Here is a 23,100-nt window from a genome sequence, read left to right as displayed (position 1 = left end):
CCACAGTCACATGAGTGTGGTGTGTTTCAAATACCATTTGTGAAAAAACTGTCTAACCTCTTGGTCCAGCCCTGTATCTGTAAACATAGAAATTGAGAACGGCTAATAAAAGAGAGCTCAGCTCTGCCTGGCTCCGCTCTCGCTGCTCACAAGAACTCCGTGCGTCTCTGCCCGCGTCCCGCCGGGCACCGTTTCTAGTGGCCGCAAGTGGTGCCCCGTGTGGGTGCGTGACCTTTGGAGGCGGTGCCGGCGGAGGGGCCTCCCCGGGCGCCTCCGGCCGCTTCCTGCCGGCGCCTGTTGTGGTTCCGGGGCGGCCGCAGCATGGAGCCAGCGGCGGAGGGCGGTGAGCGTTGGGGCAGTGCGGGCCGGGCCCGGCCGCGGCCGCCCTGCGCCCCCAGCTGACCCCCGTCCTTTTCTTTCCCATCTCCTTGCAGACGCTGAGATGCTGGGGGCACCCGACCCGGAGCTGGCGGCCACCATGGGCTTCTCCGGCTTCGGTGCGTTGCGATGTGGGCCGGGGATTGCCGGGCGCTCGACTGAGGGACGGGGTGGGGGGCTTGCTTGGGGCAGGCGGCCCTTGGTGGGGAGCCCCAGGGGAGGTTGGTGGCCGGAGGTGCAAACGAAGCGGTTTTTCCTGTCGCGCCCCCGGCCTGGAGCTGCTGGAGTGCCTGTGGCCAGGGTGAGTCTGTGATCCAGTCTCCTTTTTCTTCATTTTCAGGGAAGAAAGCTCGGACTTTTGACCTCGAAGCCATGTTTGAGCAGACGAGGAGAACTGCAGTGGAGAGGAGCAGGAAGGTCTTGGGTAAGAAATGCGAGCGTTGTCAGCTAACGCATTTTAAGACGTGTTTTGTTCTTCTGTCTTGGGGTGTCATTTAAAGTGTCTCAGACTGGCTGCCAAAAGGGCAAAAAACAAATGCGATTTTGTTCGAGGAAGACAGCCCTAAGCAACCTGGGGACTGGTAAAAAGCATGTTTTGCAGCAAAGCCAGGAATAGCAGGTTATATAGCAGCCCACAAATTTGTCTCTGTTTTCTACAGTGCTGACAGTGGGTAAGTTTTCAAGACAGTTTTTGAGAGTGGGAGATGACAAAATTTCTGTCTTGCTGCTTGTAAACAAGCGAACACCATTCTGAAGAACACCATTGAGAGACACTTTTGCATGTTCTGGAACTCCCTTTGCCAGCCCAAATGTCCATGCCTTCTCCTCCCACTTGAACAGTTTGTGCAGAATGTCCGGTTGTAGCTTTTTTTTTTTTAAATGCTATGCCATCACAGTTGAGCAGCTTTTATCCTTTTAGGTTACATTTAACCTGCTGTCTATGGAGTTAGTAGACTTGAAGCACCTTGTCATAAAGAAAGCAGTTCTGTATGAAAGAATGAGATAATCATCATGTTGGTTGTAGTTTTTATTTTGATTCTGTACAGAACCACAAGAACAGACATCTCTGAAGGCTGATGGGTTTGTGGACTTTAAGACACTGTGGAATTCAAATATACAAGGGATTCCAAAATTTGATTTGGACCATGTTTTTGTGTTGGCCGAATCTAAACACAACAGCATGTTTCCATGTTGGAAACCTTTTCATGTTTGATACTGGTTCAGACTGAGCTTTCATTCCTTCTGAGAGATTATTTGCTTACACCATGTTTTAATTTAGGAGGGAAATCCAGTAAGCGGTTATGAAAACACAATGTTTTTATGTCAAGACATATTGAACTGAATCTTGAATGTGTCTCTTCCCTTGTCCCCTTCACCCAAGGTTTTCTAGGGTCTTACCCATAAAATATGCACAAGACATTTTGTTGTTTATGTGGTTGATCATTTTACCAGAAATTACATAGCTTTGTATGTAATTCAGCTGTTTAGCTTAGAAACAAATTTTGGGATTCAGAATAGAGCAATTAGAATGGTGTGTGTTTTACAGCTTTTTGTGGGAATGTGGGCATTTTATGTTCAGATTTCTTAAGATATACTGTTGACTTTTAGCTTTTGGGAATACCTATGATAAATTTTGGAAATGTCTCCTCTGCTACCCAACCTGTGGATAAAAAGAAGTGAGACCAAAATGTGCTTCCGGGTCTTGGATCTTGCAGGTGTTTGTGTTTCTTTTCAGAGGAAAATGTTTCCTGGCTTTGCTGTGGAATGTGTTTTTAGTTAACAAACAGTGAGCAAAAAAAGAAAGTTGTGTTTCTCATGTAGAGAGAAAGTAACTTTTCTCTGTCTAATTGAAGTTATTTGAGTACTTTTAGAAATACAGTAGCTGTATCTATTACACTTGTAATCACAGAATCACATAAAGGTTGGGGTTGGAAGGGATCTCTGGAGATCATCTGGTCCAACCCACCTGCTAAAGCAGGTTCACTCAGTGCGAGCAGCGGAGGAACAAGCTAGGTCGACTCAGTGTGAGTGATAACGCATTGTTCAACTCTATTGCTGTTAACGACACATATTTATACATGTTACAGTAATTATGCCTATTTGTCACCTGCTGATTGGCTTAGATCCAAAGGTTACATTTGCCTTGATTCTCCTACCTGCGGCTAGCTGGCCACGTGAGCTTACAAGACCCCATCAAGGACAGTGTCCTTGCCGCTCCAGCAGCTTCCACTGAGGCCTGCCGAGGCATCGAGGCCTAGTTAAGCCAAACCCCCAAATCATGACAAACCGCTAACTTATCAGAACAGAACTCTTATTAGAACAAACAGCAGGACAAAACTCTTCTTAGAATAAACTCTGATCATGCAACTGCTCCATGGATTCATGACCTTTATCTTTAAGCCACTCCCTAACAACTCAGAGCAGATCGCACAGGAATGTGTCCAGGCAGATTTTTAATGTCCCCAGAGGAGACTCCAAAACCTCTCTGGGCAACCTGTTCCAGAGCTCTGGCACCCTCAGAGTAAAGAAGTTTCTTCTCATATTCAGATGAAACCTCCTATGTTTCCATCTGTTATCGTTCGGCACTGCTGAGAAGAGTCTGGCCCCATTCTCTTCACATCCACACGAGATATTTATACACATTGATGCGATCCTCTCTCAGCCTTCTCCAGGTTGAACAAAAACAGCTCTCTCAGTCTTGTCATAAAAAAGATGCTCCAGACCCTTAATCATCTTTGTGGCCCTGTGCTGGACTCCCTCCAGTAATTCCTTGTTCTTCTTAAACAATTCCTTGTTCTTCTTAAACTGGGGAGCCCAGAACTGGAGGATGGAGTACTCCAAATGTGACCGCACCAGGGCAGAGTAGAGGGGGAGGAGAACCTCCCTGGACCCAGTTTTCTAATGCACCCCAGGATACTGTTGACCTTCTTGACCACAAGGACACATTGTTGACTCATGGTTTAGTTGTTGTCCACCAGGACTCCCAGGTCCCTCTCCACAATGCTGCTTTCCAGCAGGTCCACCCCTAACTTGTACTGGTGCCTGGTGTCATACTGGCCTGTAGTTTCCTGGGTCATCCTTCTTGCCCTTTTTGAAGACTGGAGGGATGTTGGCTTTCATCCAGTCCTCAGGCACCTCTCCTGTTTTCCAAGACCTTTCAAAGATGAAGGAGAGTGGCTTTGCAATAACATGTGCCAGCTCTCTCCACACTCATGGGTGTATCCCATCGGGGCCCAAGGATTTGTGGATGTCCAGTTCGCCTGAACAATTTCTAACCTGATCCTCCTCAACCAAGGGAAAGTCTTCCTTTCACCACACTTTATCTCTTACCTCCACAGTCCATTCTTATTTATATTAATACTTCAAAATGGAAGGTTCTGTTCACTTTGATTTTTTGCACTGTTGCACAGGGATTCTTTTTCAGTAAGGAAATAAACTCTTCATACAAACAACTCTTCGTATTTATATTCCATAAATTATATTTAGAGTTCAATTATTTACACCTATGTATTCTTACGTACTAATTTACTGCCTTACGCTGTGAAAACTTCATGAACTCTCTGAAGTAATCATACTGATTTAGTATAGTGCTGAAAATATTGAACTATCAGCCTCCTTATATGATCAACTTACTCTTGATAGTATGTACAAACTACCAACTGGAATGTGTTTGCATTTTCATTGTAACATTTTGGTTTTCTGAGTGATCATTGCAGTAACAAGGGAATTTAATTTAAATGGAAAAGTAATCTACTTTCAAGTGAAATCCTTTATTTGCTATTACCTTTTCAAATATTTCACGTAGGTCTGAAAATGAAGAAAATTATTTTACTGTCTTCAACAAGTCTCTGATTTTATTATTTTCTAAAAGTCTTTGTCATTTACATACTTTTTCAGAGGCTCGTGAAAAAGAGATGGAAGAGCAGGCTGAAAAAGAGTTTAGAAGTCCATGCACAGATTCATCAGCTTCAGCATCCAGTGCAGCAGGAGCTGGGCCCGTGTTAACCAAAAGGTACTTAAATACAGTGGGAGATTCCATGTAACAGCTTTCTTATCTGAAGAGGATTTTTTTTTTTTTTTTGACAGCATGACTGTCATTTTACTTGTGTGAACATGTCTATGTTAACAGAAGTATTTCAGTGGAAATACTAATTTTTATTTATTTTTCTTAATCTGTGCTTTCTTAGTTAATCTGTACATTTATTAGTTAATTTTGCTGTCTATTACCTAGTCCTGTTTGGCATACTTTTTTAAAAATAACCACAATGTTATCTGTGGATTTTTTGAAAATATTAGGGCAAAGATAATAAATACATATGCTGATTTAATAAGCAGCTGTTTTTCCCATAAGATATACTTGTTCATGTCTGCTGAAAAAGAAAGCAAAGTACTGGAGAGTCCCTGTATGCACATTGTATAGAGTTTTGATGGGATTGAGAAAGTATTTTGTTTTGATTTACTCTGAAATTTATTCTCAAATTTGTCAACATTTGTTATTGACAAAAAATGTTACTCCTTTGACAGTTTGAATTCTGAAACCCTGGGAAATCAAAAGTAGCTGAAGGTAATGGCGGCCACAAAACTCCATTGCATGATAGGGATTGCAGAGATCAGTGCACTGTAAACTTTTAAGTTTCTGTGTCTATGGATGTCTAATCACCCATACAAGACTCTAGTAGACCTATATATATGTGTCTTATGGGCTGGTAGAGTCTATACATAGTAGGTTATGATAGACAAATTTGTAGTGTTTCAGAGTGTGAAAAAATTATTGTTACAAAATTTACTTTTGGCCTGCTGCTCTATGGAAAACTCAAATGAGCAGTGCACTCTCACTGAAATAACTGTACAATATACTACCCTATAGATCTAGTGTTATGTCTTGTGAATGAGGGAAAAATATTATATGCTCCCATTTGCATTTGACAATCTGAGATACCCATCTGGTGAATTAATGAAGGATCACAATAATTTAAATGCAGCATGATTGTGTACTGTATATGGGTGACTTCAATATGAAGACTATATTAAAAGAAATGGTAAGATGGAAAGCAGGCAGATAATATAGAGTCTTTCCATAATCTTCTCATTTCGCAATGGACTTGACAGAAGAGAACCCTGGGGACTTTATGTAAAGGAAGATAACAAATACCTTTCAGAATTCTGAGTTATTAGGTAGGCTCTGGTAACTCACAAGAGTTCTGCTGATATTAGGGGTTTTTTTGTTTTTATTTTTTTGTTTTTACCAAGAATTGAAAGTGGAGGGCATGACATGAAAAGCTCTCCTGAAAGTTTTATATTTCCTTGTGTAATATGTATGTAGCTTAGTACTTAGTGGTAAAAACGGGGAGGTCCTAAGAGAGATATGCCATTGTGACTCAGTCTTAATTCAAAGGAACAATCATAAAACTGACAATCTAAATCTGAAATATAGGATTATTAGCAGTTCGCTTTATAATGTAGATTTTAGTTACTCTAAACTGATCTAACATCTGTAGTTTCTTCTGTTCTCTGAAAATGTCAACACTTTCATGCGTATTACTTTTGAAATTCCAAGTACTTTCAGTTACCATAGTAGCCCTCGTTATAATTTTTTCAATTGTTGAAACAGAATCGGTCACTCCAAAAAGATGTGAGGAATAGCTACTGATTCTTGTTGCTTTTCAGCTACTTTGCTGTAGAGAAATGTTTACAATAGTTATGATACTTAAGTATTTATGCATAAGTATAATAATAATCTGCCTTGTAAAATGAAAGCATCTGCTAGTATATGAAAATAAGAAAGAGAAAATAGAGTGGGTGATGTGAATAGAGTGAACGCATTGGCAGGGATATACCCATATGCTTGCACGTCTCTCAGAATGTTTTCTGTTATTTCCTCTGTGTGCCATCCATGCTCTAATGCAGCTTTTCTTTTTTTCCCTGTTACAGCTTGTTTCACTTACTGAGGAGGTAATGAGGGAAGGCAAAAAACAATTTCTTACACTTCTCTGAATCCTGGAAAAGGGGCTGGCAAACTGGTTCTTTCTTCACATCTTCTGGTAGAGTAGGGCTATAAGGCTGAAAGTTGAAGGAAACACGACTTGTTTTGTCTTTTCTGTCAGCATTATTCCCAGTAGCTGTCAGAAGGGTATATAAGCTTTTGGTCTGTCTGCATTGGGATGTTCTTACATTTGACTTTCTTCCAGTCAGGACAGAGGGTACCAGTAGCTGTAGCCTGAGTACTTGGCTGTCCCTGCCAAGCTCAGAGTGTGGTGAAAAGTAGCACTGCAATTCTGTCCATTTCACATACAGAATGATTACACTGCCACTCAAAATACTGCAATGTTTGATTTGATCAATTTATGCCTGCTAGCAAATGAGGGAATGATAAGGGTAGGCAATTAGGAAGGAAGCTAGATACTGTTCTTGGGTGTCTGTAGAATGAGCTGAAAACCTAGGACTCCAGGACTGAAAAGCCCTTGAATCATGTTGTATACATTCTTCTCACTGGCAGCTACAGTATATATTTGGCTCCATTCGAAAACTAATTTAACAGTTTGACTTTTGGGGAACAGATATTGTTAGTCTGGGAATGCGTACCAACTCTTAAAATACAACTATTTTGCATATATAATACTATTGCGAAGTTGTTGGTTTTGGGGATATCCAACTTGAAGAACGTTGAAGGTCCCAAACCATTCCTCACATGCCGGAAAACCTTTCTAGTAGAAAGATATCAATTGCCATATTGTTGTATAAAAAGAGAGGTCTTTTTATTTCTGTTAGATTTATTAGATAATCATATCCTGATCTAGGTCTTTCAGTGTCTGTGATTGCTACATAAAAAAAAGTTTGCATGTAGAAGTAGTATCTTTTATTAGGCTAGTAAATACAGTTGGAAAAATTAGACAAGCTTTCAGACATGCAAGCCCTTCTTATCAGTGTAGCATCTGAGGACCTAGTTTGTGTTGGTTTTTGTTTTGATTTCTTCCTAAAATAGGATTTCAGTTGCTTATCCAACATAAATATTTGCTGTGTAACTTACTACCTGCTTGGTGTGCGGCTGGTTTGGTGGAGCATAGCGGAGCTGAAGTCTCTCACAATTACATACTTTAGAACATGTTTTCATAATTCTTTATTATGTTCTTAAACTTGTATGTTTTTATTATAGTTTTTAAGTGATAGCCTAAACTTAAATCCCTGTACCTTTGTTGTGTTTTTATTTTCCTTATTAACACATCTTGTGCACTCTGCTCACTCACGCAAATGCTCTTAAAATATAAACTCCTAAACCAAGTCTAGCAATTTGAGTTTGGCTCACTCATCTGAGAGGAACATATGATTTCCACTGCAAGGTATCGCTGTAATGATACACTGTATCTAGTCAAAAGGCAATTTTTTTCTGCTTTTGGACCTTCTGGAAGTTGGAGTACTGCTTATTTGATAACTACCAGCAGAGGGAGCACACTTGTTTTGAATAAACTGAGGGAATGTGTGTACTAAATAGCTCTGCTTACTTTTCAGAAAATTTCTAATGCCAAAAATATAATGTGCACAAAATTGATTTGGACAACAGCAAAAAGATAATTTAATTTAACTTTTAGAATGTAGATTTATGATGGTATTAACTACTTGGTTTGAATTGTCTGGTTCCCTTTTATTCTTTACCAGTGTTATAAAGTAAGTGCCATGCTTTGTGTTCTCGCATGGGTTGTGAAATCCATACTAGTGATGTGGCAGTGCTTTTTTGACAATCTGTCTTTTTCTTTGTTTTATTTTTGTCCATTTTTTTTGAACTGTCAGTCACTATGGTATACCTTTTCTTTAAGCTTTACTTTTGCTTTCAAGGTGATGGTGGGCCTACACTTTTAATAAAAAATAGTTTACCTTATACTGCTAATTTCAGCGTTTACAAATTCACAACAGTGCTCAATATCTTTTATCTGAAAATTACTATGGAAGTGCCAATGTTTTTGAAATAATATTTTTTTTAAATTTTTCCATGCAGAGAGGAAACCTGTAGTGGAAGTGAAGACAGCTCAGATGAAGAGTTAACTGGTGCTTCCAGGCAGTCTCAGGCCTTCGCTCAAGGTCCAGCTGAGGATACTGATGATGAAGATGATGAATTCATTGGGCCACCACTTCCACCTGGGTTCAAGGACAGTGATGACGATAATGACAATGATGATACAGAGGAGGAAGAGAATGTAAGTATTTTGCTCCTCTTTAATGTTTTAACACTTTGAGCAGGCACTAATTTTTAAGTGTGCTTTTTCCTTTATCATTGAATTTGCAGGTGAAGTATGGCTATTGTTTGAAATGCATTCTTTTGTGGTTTTTTTTAATGATTATTCAACAATGCAAATAATTGTTTGCATCTAAAAATATCAGAATTTAAAAAAATGTATGCATGTCAATCTCAAGGGAGATTCATCATAAATTAGTGTATATTATTTACTCTCTTTTGTTTTCACATTATCAAAGAACTGTATAAAAATATTTTGTATAAATATTTTATATGGTTTATTTCCCAATGCTGCACATATAGAATTTTTTACAAAAAAGAGGAGGTGTAGGTGGACTTGAATCTAGGGAGAAAAATTGTGCCAAAGCTGTTCTGAGAAAATGAATCAGGGTAACTCAGGGCTTTATTTTCTTCACATAGTGTAGCAGCATGGGAGAGCAGTATTGTTTAGTAATTGAGAAATTACAGGAAGATGCATAACAGCTCTTAAATGGTAAAACTGTGTTTATTTTTGGAGGCAATGCATATGTTCCACAGAACGGGGTAAGGCTTTCACTAGTAGAGGTAGCTTATGAAGAGAAGGTTATGAGCAATATAATAGACAATGTCTATTTCTTTTTAACCCCTCTGTACTATATCATGCTGGGTACCTATTTTATCTTGTCCTTCATCAAAAATGGCTGCACCTTAGTAGGGCTTTCTGCATTGAAATCCCTGAAATGCAATCTATTGTGCATATAAATGATTCTGGAAGAAAAACTTGGATTGTTAGTTTAACCTGATGTCATGTGCTAATGAGATAGGGATTTTTAAAATTATTTTATATAGTTGCTTGCATGCCTTTCAGATTTATGTATTCTAAGCACTGAATATAATTTATTTTCATTATCTCTCTCCAAAGGTCAGTGGAGAGTTTGTTTAACAAAGCTCTTGCTTTAGTTCTGTAAACTTCTCTAGAATACCAAAGGGAAAACAATTTGTGGAAACAGACAACCTGTCTTTCTCTACTAGCGGCTTTGTTTGCTGGTTTACTCTTTTAATTTCTAGCATGATTATGGTATTAATTTTTTATTCATATATATTTGAATAACACTGCAACTGGCTCAATAAAGTGGAGTTGCTGGAAACCAGAGTTCAAAGACCCCAACGAAAATTTTCAGACAAAAAGGTAACTTGCAGACTGGCGTGATTTAAGTTTGTCTAAACTTAAGACAATAGTTAAAAAACAGTCTAGAATATATTTAGTTGAGAATAAGCAGAGCAGCAGAAATATGAGACTTGTGGGTTTTCAGTCTAAACAGTTAATTTATAACTGGGAAGATTTTGTGTCAGCATGGATGCCAGAGGCCTTTGGGGTCCAGAGCCTCCCCTCACTGCTGCTCATGAACTCAGTTATTTTCTTTCCTGTGAAGGGAATCAGGAAGCAGCTGTGCTTTCCTGATTTCCTGTTGATCGATTGGTGATCACAGTGTGATCCTGTGAGCCCCAAGGAAGGCAGGTGTTGCTGTTATGAGAACTCTGTGGTTCCTTTTTCCTGCTTGTACATCAGGCTGTGGTTGGTACACATCAGGGCAGAACTGGGAGAAAAGAAATGGAAAGCTCTGTTGAATAATTCTTTTGTTTTGTTTGCAGATGTACTGTGAGAGACTCTTTTGTTATCATATTTTGCCGCTGAAGTAACTTCTTTAAAACTCAAGTATATGTTTCTGACCCTGAAAGAAACAAATTTTTCTTTAATAGTTGTATGAGTTGCAGTTCTGTAATCCGAAGTCTTGTGAACTTTGTATAACAGATAAAATGCATTAAAATACTGGCTTCGCCCTAGTAGTTTGCCACTGTCTCTTCAGCCTAATTTTAGATGTGGTTTTTGTTATAGAACCATCAGTTTTCGATCATTGCTTGTTCAGTTGTTTTTACTTTCTCATGAGAAACCATCTATAGAGACATTTGTCAGAATTGATTGGTATGAGGTTAGCATCTTTTGAGTATAGGGTTGGCCCAGGAGTGCCCAGCTCACATTGGGTATTTACTTGATAATCATCAGGTGGAAGGAGTAGCTGGTGGTTATTGTCTTTGATGGGCATTTTTCATACCTTACTGGTGTTTTTATAGGAAAATTAATAACAGCAGTTTATTGCTGAAGGTTTTGAATTAGCACTGTTAGGGATTTTTTTGAGTATTGTATTTCTGTCATTTACATTTACATGTGATACAAACAGAATAAATTTTTGAGGAGATCCATAGATATTATATGACGTGAATTCTGACTTGAGTTACTTTTGTCTCTGAATTTATGTAAGTTCATTTTAATATACTCGAGTCTTCATGTTAGCTGTTGTAAAGCATTTTTCTGTGTTTGATTAAATGTGTTAATACCTCTGGTAGCTACCTTCAACAAATAAATTTTCAGATTTAATGACTTATTCATTTAGTATAATTCAGATCTATTTGTTGCAGAATTGATGATTTTAACAAGGCTTAATATGCTTGAAGTACTAATACAAATAGTTTACAGTGCTTCTTTTGTAGTGTAGGGAAGTCTACTGTATCAAGTGTATTTTAAGGACAGTAGGCATGCTTGGTATCTGTGTGGGTCGCTTCCAACTCATAACATTCTGTGAATATTCAATGAACATTCTGTCAATTTCCTCTGATATTTTCCTCTTGTTATAGTTTTCCTTTTTATATGAAAGATTTAACATTAATTTTGGGAGTGAGGAAAACGAGAAACAAGTTGTCTGCTTGAGTTGTCATCAGTGCTTTTTCTCCTAATGGTGTAAAAACCTGGTTGGATCATCAGTGCCAGTGTTTCACATGGTTTTAAGCTGAGAGGGGGAAGGAGGAAGCAGTGTGTCTCACGTAGTCTGAAGCTTTTCAGGTTTGGTTTCTATCCTGAAAAGTACGCCTTTCTTGAAAACTTAAAAAAAAAAAAAAAGCTTAATTTCCAAGCAGGAATGTTTTAAAAGAGAAAATGGCTTATTTTTCAGAGGGGAAATTCTTAATGAGGGCAGTATTTCGTGTGTTAAATTTTGAGGCTGGGAGACAGAGTCTTTTTTGCCCTGGCAAGAGGCACTTGGGATTGTATCTGGTGTTCATGCAATCAAAATAAAATCTGTCAGGATGGGGACAGGAGGCTAGCCAAAGCAGTTGTATCAGGGTTGGTGGGTGGACTGCTTTAAATCTAGGACATAAGCCAAGGTAAGGGTGACACCTACTAAAAGACGTTAGAGTTTGTATTTATTAATATTATTTTCTACCTGTAAGTAGAAACTGTGCTGACATCTTTAACAGAACTTAATAAAGTGCTAGCATCTTTTGACACTTTTCCTTCCTTGAAGGAACATGTATAGAGGTGGTTGTTGAAAGAATTTGCCAGATAGATTTGCAAGGCTTTATCTTCTTTCTGGAGCTTAGTTACAGTTGATTCTTCTTTGGAATGGAGAACTGTTTCTCCCTGGTGTACCAAAGGGATACTAATCATGTTGTAATTATGTCCCTGAAACAAGTATAGCCTTGGGCCTCTCAGGGCTATACTCTGATTTGGGCATATTTCCAAAATGATAGCATAGCTGTATTCCAAGTTTTAGAATTGTTTTGAGACACTTTTAAATTTTTGCAGAGGTTTAAAACAGGACATGCCAATAATACTCATTTGTTCAGAATGGAGGAAAGCCATTTCCTGCTGATTTAAATGCAGAATTTAAGGAGACTGTAATTGCATCTATTAGAACTTGGCTATGGTACCAGGCTAAAAATCATGATGTTGTAAAAATAAATCAATGTTGTGGGATTTTTTTAGTCTTCTTACTAAGGAGTTACAGCATTATAGGCTGAGAATTGTCTGTCCTGGTAACTGCTCAATCTTATTTACCCAGTCATGTTTCGTTTCATCTTGTCTAAAGACGAAAAAGTGAAATAAGCTGAACAAAGCAATTTTGTATGTGCAATAGAGACAGAAAAGTGTAGGTCTAAGGATGAGAGGCATTATTTTTGAATTACTTCTAGTCATTGATATGTTGATGACAGATAGCTAACAACTACTATTACTTTCAATTTTCTTTAGTGTTACCTTCCTATATAATGAGGAAAATCCTTCTGTCATAAATGTGCATATTGTTCTTCAGTTATGACAGTATTTCTGTTGTAAAAAGCAAGAAAATGTATTTTCTTCGTATTAAACTTGCAACAAGCAGTGGAATTTTTGTTGAAGGTAATTGATGTGGTTACTGGTGTTGCAAAAGAATGAGAAAGATTATCACAGAAGTGAGTTAGAAAGGGTTTGCAAGCTTCACAAACATTAAAAGAAAACAAAATAAGACCCCTACATTTTGTAAAATGAAGCTCAGTATAAGAATGTGAGAGAATCAGTCAGAATCTGGAAGGGAAGGAATACTTAATATAAGAAACTGAGAGCATCATATGGACAATGTACAAGAGGCAGCTAACAGGGTAATTCCCTTAGGGAATATTTGTCTTCATAAAAAGGCATGGGGTATTTGCTTTTCTCCTCTCAAACCCTGTGCCCCAGAGTTCATGATTACCAGTTGTCACCAGAGAAGACGAATGTACTTGTAAGATGTCTGTCGATCAGTTCTACAAAGCATAGTAAGGCCAAGACTACTCAGCTGTGTGTGTATCATACCAGACCTTTTTGGTGGCATGATATCAGTTTTAATAAATTAGTAATATGACTGAATATGATAAGTTTTAGAATGTTTCCTCTACAGATAGTTACTTAGTCCTATGGGTTTGTTTTTAGACATATTTTGTGAGAAAATTAATAGGCATATATTTTTTGCCTTCAAGGTACTTAAAAGTGAGAGAGAACTAACTTAGTAGCATTAATATTAAGTAAAATGTGATATAGAACATAGTTATTGTTACTACTGTCCTTCTTAACAAAGTTTAGTGGTCTTCCTATGTCTTGTTTTTACTCTTTGCCAGCTCCTTTAAAGATCCTTTATCAGATCAGCCTGACCTGATGTAGCCTGTAGGAAGCTTCTCTAGGAGCTGCTGGTACCACTTCTGTATTTGTAAAGGGAACTGATAAGAGTCACGCGAAGTGTCCTTCATCACTGGCCCAGATAGCTATGGCTGTAGGGCTCCCACACTTGAAACGGGGATCCTCATGCTCATTTCTCCTGCAATCCTTAGTTTCTTTATAGCTAGAAGAATTTTGTAGGTAGAGTGGAAATATTTTGGATTTTTTTCTGCCAGGTATGTCTGAGTCATGGGTAACCTTTAGGCTGTACAATTCTGTGACCTACCTCTTAAGCAAAAAAAATATTTCTAAGCACATATTCTACATGTATGTTTCAGTCACAAGACCAGTGTTATTTAACAAGAATATGTACTGGGAAACATTAGGAAATTACATTCATGCAATGGTCTATCAACATCTGAGTCTAAATATTACCTAAAACACATACACAGTCAAAAGAAAGTGGTGACTTATTTCTTACATGATGCTTTTTTTGGCAATTCCAACAAATTCCCAATGTACTTATATAAAGAAGCACAAGTAGTGTGTTGTTTTGATCAGTGCTAGAATAAATGAAATATTTCTAAATTTTGAAAAGGAGATAACAGCGATACTAACATTATGTTTGACACCATTGGTGTTGCTGTGTATTATATAAGTGGAAGATAGTGTGTTTTCTTTGTATCTGGCATATGAATATTATCTTTTTGAAAATGTTGTTTATGTACTAAACAGAAAAATGAGAAATACAGGTATACAGAATTCTTGCTTGAATGAAGAGGGAAATAAAGTGGATGATTACAAGTACTTGAAATATTTATGGTGGGGATGATTAAATAATTTAGAAGGGCTATATTTGAATGAAGAGTATAAGTGACATACAGTTACATTTCCTTTCCAAAACAAGTTTTCACAGGATTTTTGATTAACAAATGATTTATGTTAAACTGCTGGAACTGCACACTGCTCCAGTGATATCCTTGGAGAGCAATTTTGTTGACTCTTGGAATGTCTGCTGTTTGTTTAAAAGATGGCTTTGAATTTTTGTGAATGTGAGACTACCACATATAATGTTTTCCAAGTGCTGCAATGGCATCTCTCATTTGCAGGTGGGCACTTAGCAGTATACAGAGACTATACATACTTGATGCTAACACTATCCAGATCATGCAACAGTGGTCCTGAACTTCCTTTACTCCTGCTTATCTTTCTTTGAATTTTAATACCTAATAAAATTATTTTCAAATGATTAGGAGCTTAAATAGTATTTTGCTGAGTTACCTTGTTTAATATTTATAAGTGTTTATCACATCACTGTAACTGAGGATTGATAAGTGTCCATATAAACAAATGTTATGGGAATATATTACAGAGTGTTTCTGATTTGCTTTCATAAACCAAAAGGAACTGGAGAGTCATAAAGAACCGTTCATATGAATTTTTATTAATCATCCCATTCCATGGTCCACTGCTTAGGTTTTTGAACTGTCTTTAAAACTCTATGTTGGATTTCAATCAGTGCACTTGTTGCTTTTTTTAAAACAATTTTTCATTCATTGTACTAGAAGTATTTTATTTTAATTTTGAAAATTAGCAGTTTTACATCTGTTGTTGAGAAATAAGATAGAAGAAAACTGAAAAAGAAGCGTTTAAGATATTACATCTGTTTACATGAGGACTCTAATGTAGTTTAAAAAGTCAGGTGAGTTAGGTGTAGCATTTGGTTTTAAGTCAAACGTTACTCCTCAAAGGAAAAGGTATTTTCATTTCATAAATATTGTGCAAGAGTAGCGAAAAGGTTATAAATGATGTACCTTTTACTTCTCAATATTAAAAAAAAAAAAAAAAGAGTTCAGACAGGACCTTTATGCAGTAGGGATAAGGAGCATTCTGTCCAGTTTTCTAAAATAGGGCTTAACGCAAAGAACTAATAAATACGTCTCTCATGCAGCTCAGGTTCATTATTTAGGGTTGGAGGATTAGATCCTTTTCCATGTAAGTACTTTTGTTGACTTCAGTAGGACTATGAACATGGAAACTACCAGCTTTGTGGCTTTGCTTTTACACTTTTCAAAATGGAGACACAGAGAAAACGTTTGTTACTAAAAGAAAGAAGGGAATTTGTTACTTCCATTTTATTTCCAGGTTTACTAAATAAACATGTATGTATTTTGTAGCAAGTTGTGCTCTCAAGGTGCAGATAGGAGCTTATGAAACTGAAGAGTTTTCCATGTGTCTGTGTAAAGGCAGTGACAAGCTCCCAAAATAACTACTCTGCATTCTGGGCAGCTTGGGACAGCACTGAGCTCCACTCAAGCAGGCTAGGTCCAAAGGGAGCAAGCTGCAGGGCATAGATGGGCACGTTGTTTGTTCTGTACTCTTGTGTCTGCATTGCCGGTTATACATGAGTTACTTAGCTGATACAGAAGTTTGAGTTTGTCTGCATGAGATGCAGGCAATATTTGACTTAAAGAAAAAAATACTATTTCTTTGATACATCTTAACCCAAATACCCCCAACCAACATCAGTAATTTTTTTTTTCCTTCCCCAAAATTGCACTAGGGGGCAGTGAAAACATCTTAGATGCATACCAGCCTTCCTGGAACCCCTATTTGTCCTGCGTAATTTCTGTAACCCTCTTAAGCAACTATTTTGGAACCAGTTTTCAGCATAAATAGTACTATGTAAAGATTTTAGTTTGGATTATTTAGATGCATGGAGTTCATTGTGGTGAGCACGTGTGGTGAAACACAAAGTCCTATATAAGGGCTGGACTCAGTCACAGCAGCCTTTTTACAGTACAGAGACTGCACAGGTCATATTTCATATAATAATGAGGATGAATGCAGGAAATAAATCCTGGAAGAGCTCTAGAAATTAAGAATAGACATTAATTTTCTATGCATGAACAAAACTTTTGCTGTGGAAAAAATGTCTTCAATTGAGATGTCTTACTCTACTAGCTTATGTGTGTTAGCTGTCTTCCAGTCATATAATACAGGCAAACCATAGGACTTAATACTTTTTTTTCAGTTTTAATTTAAAGAAGGAGGGAAAAAAAAATAAGTTATAGATATATTGTTTTTCTTTTTCCCCTTCTGTTAAAAAATGGAATTGTAAACTTTGGAAGATTAGTTGGAGAATGGAGAACTTATTATAGAACTTATGCAGCAGCTTACATCTTTAAAAGGAGTGGGAAAATAGAGCTGAGTTTTTAACAGAGACTTCCCATGTCTGATTTCTTCTTTTATTTCAATTTATTAAACAAAGTATGAAAGATTTTTGATTGAGTTTGACCATATAGCTTTTGTGTACTGGAGTACTTAATTCTTTAGACTTTTGCTTGTGTAGGAGGAAGAATCTGTCCTGTAGCCAAAATGTAGTCAGTCTGCGATACCAAGTATGTATCTAATACGGTGCATGTGCTTTTGTATTGTTCACGTGTAAAGTGGAACAGGCCCACAGGGCAGCATTTTATGCAGCGCGATGTTAGAAAACAAACAGAGGAGCATGGGCCAGAACAGGACACCTTTCTTTTCCAAGTTTAACCAGGTGACTGAGACTCACCATATTCACTGTTTACTTGTTGGATGTTGTGAAAACAGTGATGATGCTAAATGTCCAGTTTCAGTGCAAACAAAATCTTGTGGCAGGACAAACGCAGGCACAGTAAAAAGGGGTCTGTAAGTAGTACACTTTAGCTGCTGTGTCCTGTGGCTCAGCGGTTTCTCATTAGTCAAAGTTAATTGGAAGGACTTCAAGCCTCCTTGACCCCACAGTGTACAACTGTGTGAGTTCATGCCTAGTTGGAAATACCAGAAATGAAAGTAGTATTTACTTCAGTTTTCTTGGAAAATGGAGGGATTACCTGCTTATTTTGCTGTTGGTCCTTGTGTCCAAAAGACAGCTAGCGAAAGCGGGTGATGTATTTTCTGCACGTAATTGAGCCTTCATCTCTGACCTACTTTGAAGCCTGCCTTTTATATTTACTGCAGGTTGAGTAAATGTCTTGCTTGCAGATATTGCGGTTGTGCTGCACATGTTCAGACACAAAACAAGTTCTGTGAAAATGCCGGGTTGACAGGACTGAACAGGCCAAATTAGGAGTAAAAGATCGGATTTCATTCAAAAAATAAACCATCCATAAATGTGATGGCAGATACAGACAGTTGTATTGAAAAGGCAAATTATGTCAGCATCTGATTTCAAGATTGATTTGCAGTTCTTTGGAAAAGGTGAACTTGCATTCTTCATATTGGGAATATTCTAAGCAGAAAGGGGAAAACAGTGATTGAATCTTAAACTTTTGAACTGCATCTGAACGGCAACAGTTGTTGCATTTGAAACAGTTCTTCAGCCTTTCAGAATTTTACTGCACAATTTTTGAACTAGAAATTTTCTGTGTTTAGGTTAAGTTATAATGTGGCATAGACCTATATATATCAAGAATTTGCTAGGCTTCACTTAAAGTATAAATTGGGATGAGAAGAATTGAGCTCATAGAATAATGATTCTTTCTTTCTCAAGTCATTAATCTTCCAAGCTTCCTACATCATCTGTATTTATGGAGATTTACCTGCCTTTTTTCTGACTGTCCTGTTAGATAGGATGTATTGGAACATGCTGTCCTCTGCAAAGAAAGCAACTTACATACCAGGCTATAACCACATCTGTAGGGATCAGCTGGCTTTCAGTGCTAACAGATTTGTAACCTATTTCAGTACAAATAGCATATGTCTCTTGCAAAGTAAATGTAATGACATAACTGCTCTTGTTGTCTTAAATATAAGAATAAACATATTTCTCAGTGACATTCCTTAAGTACACTAATAGTATTACTATGGTTTCTATTGCGTACCAATAATGTCAGGAATAGAAATGGAAAAGAAGAAATAACTAGCTTAATCATCCTCAGTGTCTACAAATTGCACATACCTATTTTACAAGACTACTGTGACACAGAGTGCTGAATCACTTTAAAGACAACCCCTTCATGTTCTACAGTTTTAAGTCTTGGTCTTTGTGAGCATTTTGTGCCTTAAGACCATCTAAAAATAAATTGGTTTTCAACTCAATTAACTTTTCCTGTGGAAAATATAAAATTCTGGAGAAGATGTAAACTTCCACATGCCAGTTGCTTTTTTGTGTCACTTATCTCTAAATGGTTTAAAGAGTACCATGCTTAGTCTAGTTGCTGTCCTTAAAATATTTTTCTTAGGGAAGATGATTACAATACATTGAGTAGACAGTGACTTAATGAGAAGGCCCAATGGTAGTTTTCTGTGATTTCCTGAAGCCTTGTAGTCCAAATAAGAAACCGCAATCAGTGTTTGAATGCAGAGTGAGCAGTAGTCAACCAATTCACTGCATTTTCAGCAAAAATATTAACTCCCCAGAGTAAGATGCATGTCGCTGAATCTAAATGAGTTGTAACTATGCTATTTATAATAGTATCTTAAATAAGCATCTGCCCAAATCACATTATAGTTATGGAAACTACCCTGTCAAAAATAATAGCTGTCAGCTGTAGTTTAATTCTATGTAGTTTAATACAATTTGCATTAGTTTACCTCTTGGGAGTTGTCTTATAGCATAGAAACTGATGGAAGCTGCAACCCTATCTGATACTTTCAGGGAGTAACTTCGTGATGGACTCTTCAACCACATCTGAGTGGGTGGCAGAATTTCATAGAAATTACCCAGCTTCTCTGGGCAATTAGGAGAAAATTTTTGTGTGTAGCTGTGTCTTGACGTACAGTCAGATTTATGATAGTGGACCTTTTCTAATAGGGATTGTACACAGCAGGTAGATGATGCAGATGTGAATTAGGTATGTAAGAATCAATGGTAAGAGAAACCACTTAACAGTACAATAAGCCAGTGGGGTGAAAACAGAGTGTGGATCCTCTGCGCTCTGCTGTTTGTAAGCAAGGACAGTGTCGGAAGAAAAGTTAGTATTACTCTCAGTATTACTCTGAAATGTATGTAAAGAAAAAAAAAAAGAGAACATGGGATTGCAAAGATTCATGTTTCCTTCTGGTGATTATGTGTGTATCAAATGTATTTGCCTTCTAAGTTTAGTAAGAAGTTGTTTTGTTGTTGTTGTTTTGGTTGTGTGTTTGTTTGTTTGTTTTTCTGGAGCCAACCTTGGCACTTCCCGTTTATTCACCTTTTTGGAATAGTAGTTAGTGATGCAATTTTTCTTTAAGGCATTTTAAACCTAATTTGCATGTAGGCAAGAAAATATCTTTAAGCTATGTTTTCTCTTGTGATTGTATAACCACTAATGTAACTGGCTCACTTTCAGAACTAAATTGAGCAGGAGGACTTTCTAATAACTGGTTTTGAGTCAAAGCTGTTTATACACATTTTAGTTTTTGGAGATAAAAAAATTAAATCCGGAGTGACTGAGACACAAATAGTCTAAAAGAGAGATTATTGGTGGTTTTAGGCTTTCTTTGTTAGGAAATATGTCTTGCAGGTCAGGAGCTGATAGGAGAATACAAACCACGTGCAGAATGTTTGTATTCGAAATAACATGAATAAATAATGTTTAATTTGACTTTGCTCTGTACCATTGCTCTTGCTGAAAAGGCATGGAGGAGAAGCTCTGAGGCACACTGACATGGTATCTCAGCTTGGCACTTACCCAATGACAAGGGCTTATTGTGTAAACGTTAGGCTTAGCATACCATACCTTATTGTAGTTACAAATTCTAAGGAGGTCACCTCAGGTCTTTCATCCGTTGGCGTAGATAGGCTAAATGACATGCAGTTCACAATATACCTTATGGGATTTTTTTTGAGTTCTTTAAATGCACAATTGTAAACAAGCCTATCACTTAAGAAATAATTATAATCTCAGAGCAAATATCTAAGCTTATGAAAAATTCCAGTGTCTAAGCCAGAACTCCCCCACTCCCTTTGTTGTGCAAAATTTTAACAGTGCAATGTGGATCGACACTGTGCCTGTCAGTATTAATAGATACTTCTAAGCTCTTGATACCCACAGCCAGCTGCAGAAATCTATTTATATGCATTTGCTCATTCTTGCTAGCTTGTTCCCTCACCTAAGTTCCACACTACTGGAATTGTTCAGTATTGTAGTGACTGTGAAGATTTGAGAATCTATGAATAGATTATGGTGGGTTTTAATAATTCTTGTACATGTTTCTTTCCAACTGCTGATTGTGTTTTAAAAGCAGGATTTTTTTGCTTTCTCTATTTTCTTATTTCTGTATGACACTGAAGTTCCAAGGTCAAGTGTTTCACATGTTGCAGCAGGCTACCATCATTATCAGGGGTTTCCCATTTCAATAGATTGCCCAATACAGTTGGTTTATGAAAGGAGACTTCACTTAAATAAAGTGTCCTAGGAAGACTTTCTCCCTTTCTGTAGAGGTTTATCAGGATCTAGTGAGAGGAACCTGAAGACAGAGGATGCTGTCCTCTACTCAGAGGTCCATTTTTGGTCAGGCTGGGTATTACCCGTAGTAGCCACAGAAGTGAGCATCCAGAGTGTCTGAATGTGTGATACAGAAGGGAAGTAAACTTAAAAAGGAAGAACATAAAGAAAAGTGCCTTCAAGTGATCTGTGATCTGCGGTTTGTCTGTAAACAGAATAATGGTATTGAAGAACTCAAGGCAAAATATTTGTTTTGTAAGCTCATTTTGCACGGCTCCCAGGAGGTGAAATGTAAATTGTTGAAAGGCCTGGGAAACAGTTGAGTCCAGGACAGCAGTAGATGTTACATGAGACAGCATTAGTTTCAGAACTAAACCATGGATGACATGTCTGAGGCAGATGTCAAACATGCCATTGTTGTGAAGAATTCAGACCTACAGAGCAAATTCCAGAAACGGGAGTTAAACTCTGCACAAGCCCAGCAAACTGTGCAAAATTTGGAATCCTTATTTTGGCTTCCTTTGAACACATCTGAGCAAAAATTTCTGGACTGCATTTGATTTCAATTATTTTATGGGTTATACGTTCCTTCCCACCACTTCAGCTTGTGTTGTGGAAAGCCAGAAAGTGTTTTTGAGCTCTCTGCTTCTCTCATACTAATTTTTTGGTTTATATTTTACTTCTGTTTCTCTTTTGATAGAATAGCAAGTTGGCCCTATGTTTAAGCACTTGCTTGTTACAGAAGAAGAACTGCTGAAGGGTTTTTTAACTTGCTTGTTTATGGAAACAGTAGTAACCGTGCATTCCCTGGTAACTTCACCAATCAGTCAGCCAGGTGATACAAAACACCACAGGTCTATTCAAGATTTCACTTGTGCATTATACACAGAGGGTTTTTTTTGGTTGTTGTTGTGGTGGTGTTTTTTTGCTTTCCTCCTGATTTGTTTTGTTTGTTTTTAATTTGTTTTGTAAATGAGGTTGTTGGGAACTTAGAGTCGCTTGAAGTATGTCATGCCTGAGGGGTGAGATATCATTCAGAGGGACCTGGACAAGTTTGGAAATAGGGTTCATGCAAACCTCATGAGGTTCAACAAGGCCAAGTGCAAGGTCCTGCACCCGTGTTGGTGCTGGGGGATGAAGGGATTGAAAGCAGCCGTGCCGAGAAGGACTTGGTACTGGTGGATGAAAAGCTGGACATGAGTCAGCAATGTATGCTTGCAGCCCAGAAGGCCAATTATATCTTGGACTGCATCAAAAGCAGCGTGTCCAGCAGGATGAGGGAAGTGATTCTGCCTCTCTGTCTACTCTGGTGAGACCCCACCTGGAGTCCTGTGTCCAGCTCTGGAGCCCTCAGCACGGGAAAGACATGGACCTGTTGGAGAGGGGCCTGAGGAGCCACAGAAATGATCAGAGGGCTGGAACAGCTCTGCTGTGAGGACAGGCTGAGAGAGTTGGGGTTGTTCAGTCTGGAGAGGTCTCAAGGGAGACCTTGTTGCAGTTTTTCAGTACTTAAAGGGGCCTTATAAGGTGGGGACAGACTTTTCAGCAGGGCCTGTAGCAACAGAACAAGTGGTAATGGTTTTGAACTGAAAAAGGGGAGATTTAGGCTAGACATGAAGAAGAAATTTTTTACAATGAGGGTGGTGCAACACTGGAACAGGTTGCGTGGAGTGGTGCTGGATGCCCCATCCCTGGAGACTTTCCAGGCCAGGCTGGACAGGGCTCTGAGCAACCTGATCTAGTTGAGGATGTCCCTGCTCATTGCAGGGGGTTTGTACTAGATGACCTTTGCAGGTCCCTTCTAACCCCAACTATTCTATGATTCTATATCAATAATAGATGTTCATCATAGCTTCTGGCTTGGTAGGATATGAGCAGCTCAGATGCAGGAACAACCCTACTGTAATTGTAGGCCTTCATCTGAACATCTGAAATTGTCCTCTTTGTAAGTATGAATTAAGGATTGTTAACTGCGTTATTACGATGAAGTCGAAGATGCACATTGTTTTTAGTTCATCTCAGCTAGATTAACAAGGTTATTATATACACAATTAATAGTGACTTAATTTGAATAATGTAATTGAAACTTAAATTTTAGATTGTAAAAG

At 38.0% G+C, this 23,100-nt stretch overlaps 1 protein-coding gene across 1 annotated transcript in view; it reads left to right on the top strand.

Annotated features, from left to right (window-relative positions):
* Window positions 1–312: 312 nt before the first annotated feature.
* Window positions 313–23,100, top strand: part of WDR70 (WD repeat domain 70) — a 127,152-nt gene continuing 104,364 nt past the window's right edge. The window contains exons 1-5 of the mRNA XM_080362484.1: window positions 313–343; window positions 435–497; window positions 719–802; window positions 4,276–4,390; window positions 8,369–8,567. Of these exons, the coding sequence (XP_080218610.1) occupies window positions 322–343; window positions 435–497; window positions 719–802; window positions 4,276–4,390; window positions 8,369–8,567 (483 nt within the window). The 5' untranslated portion in view covers window positions 313–321. The remainder of the gene's footprint in view (window positions 344–434; window positions 498–718; window positions 803–4,275; window positions 4,391–8,368; window positions 8,568–23,100) is intronic.

This window comes from Nesoenas mayeri (assembly GCF_963082525.1).
Source record: "Nesoenas mayeri genome assembly, chromosome: Z".
In the NCBI taxonomy this organism is placed as follows: Eukaryota; Metazoa; Chordata; class Aves; order Columbiformes; family Columbidae; genus Nesoenas; species Nesoenas mayeri.
Note: the sequence above shows the minus strand (reverse complement) of the source record. Positions and strands in the feature narration are given on the sequence as shown.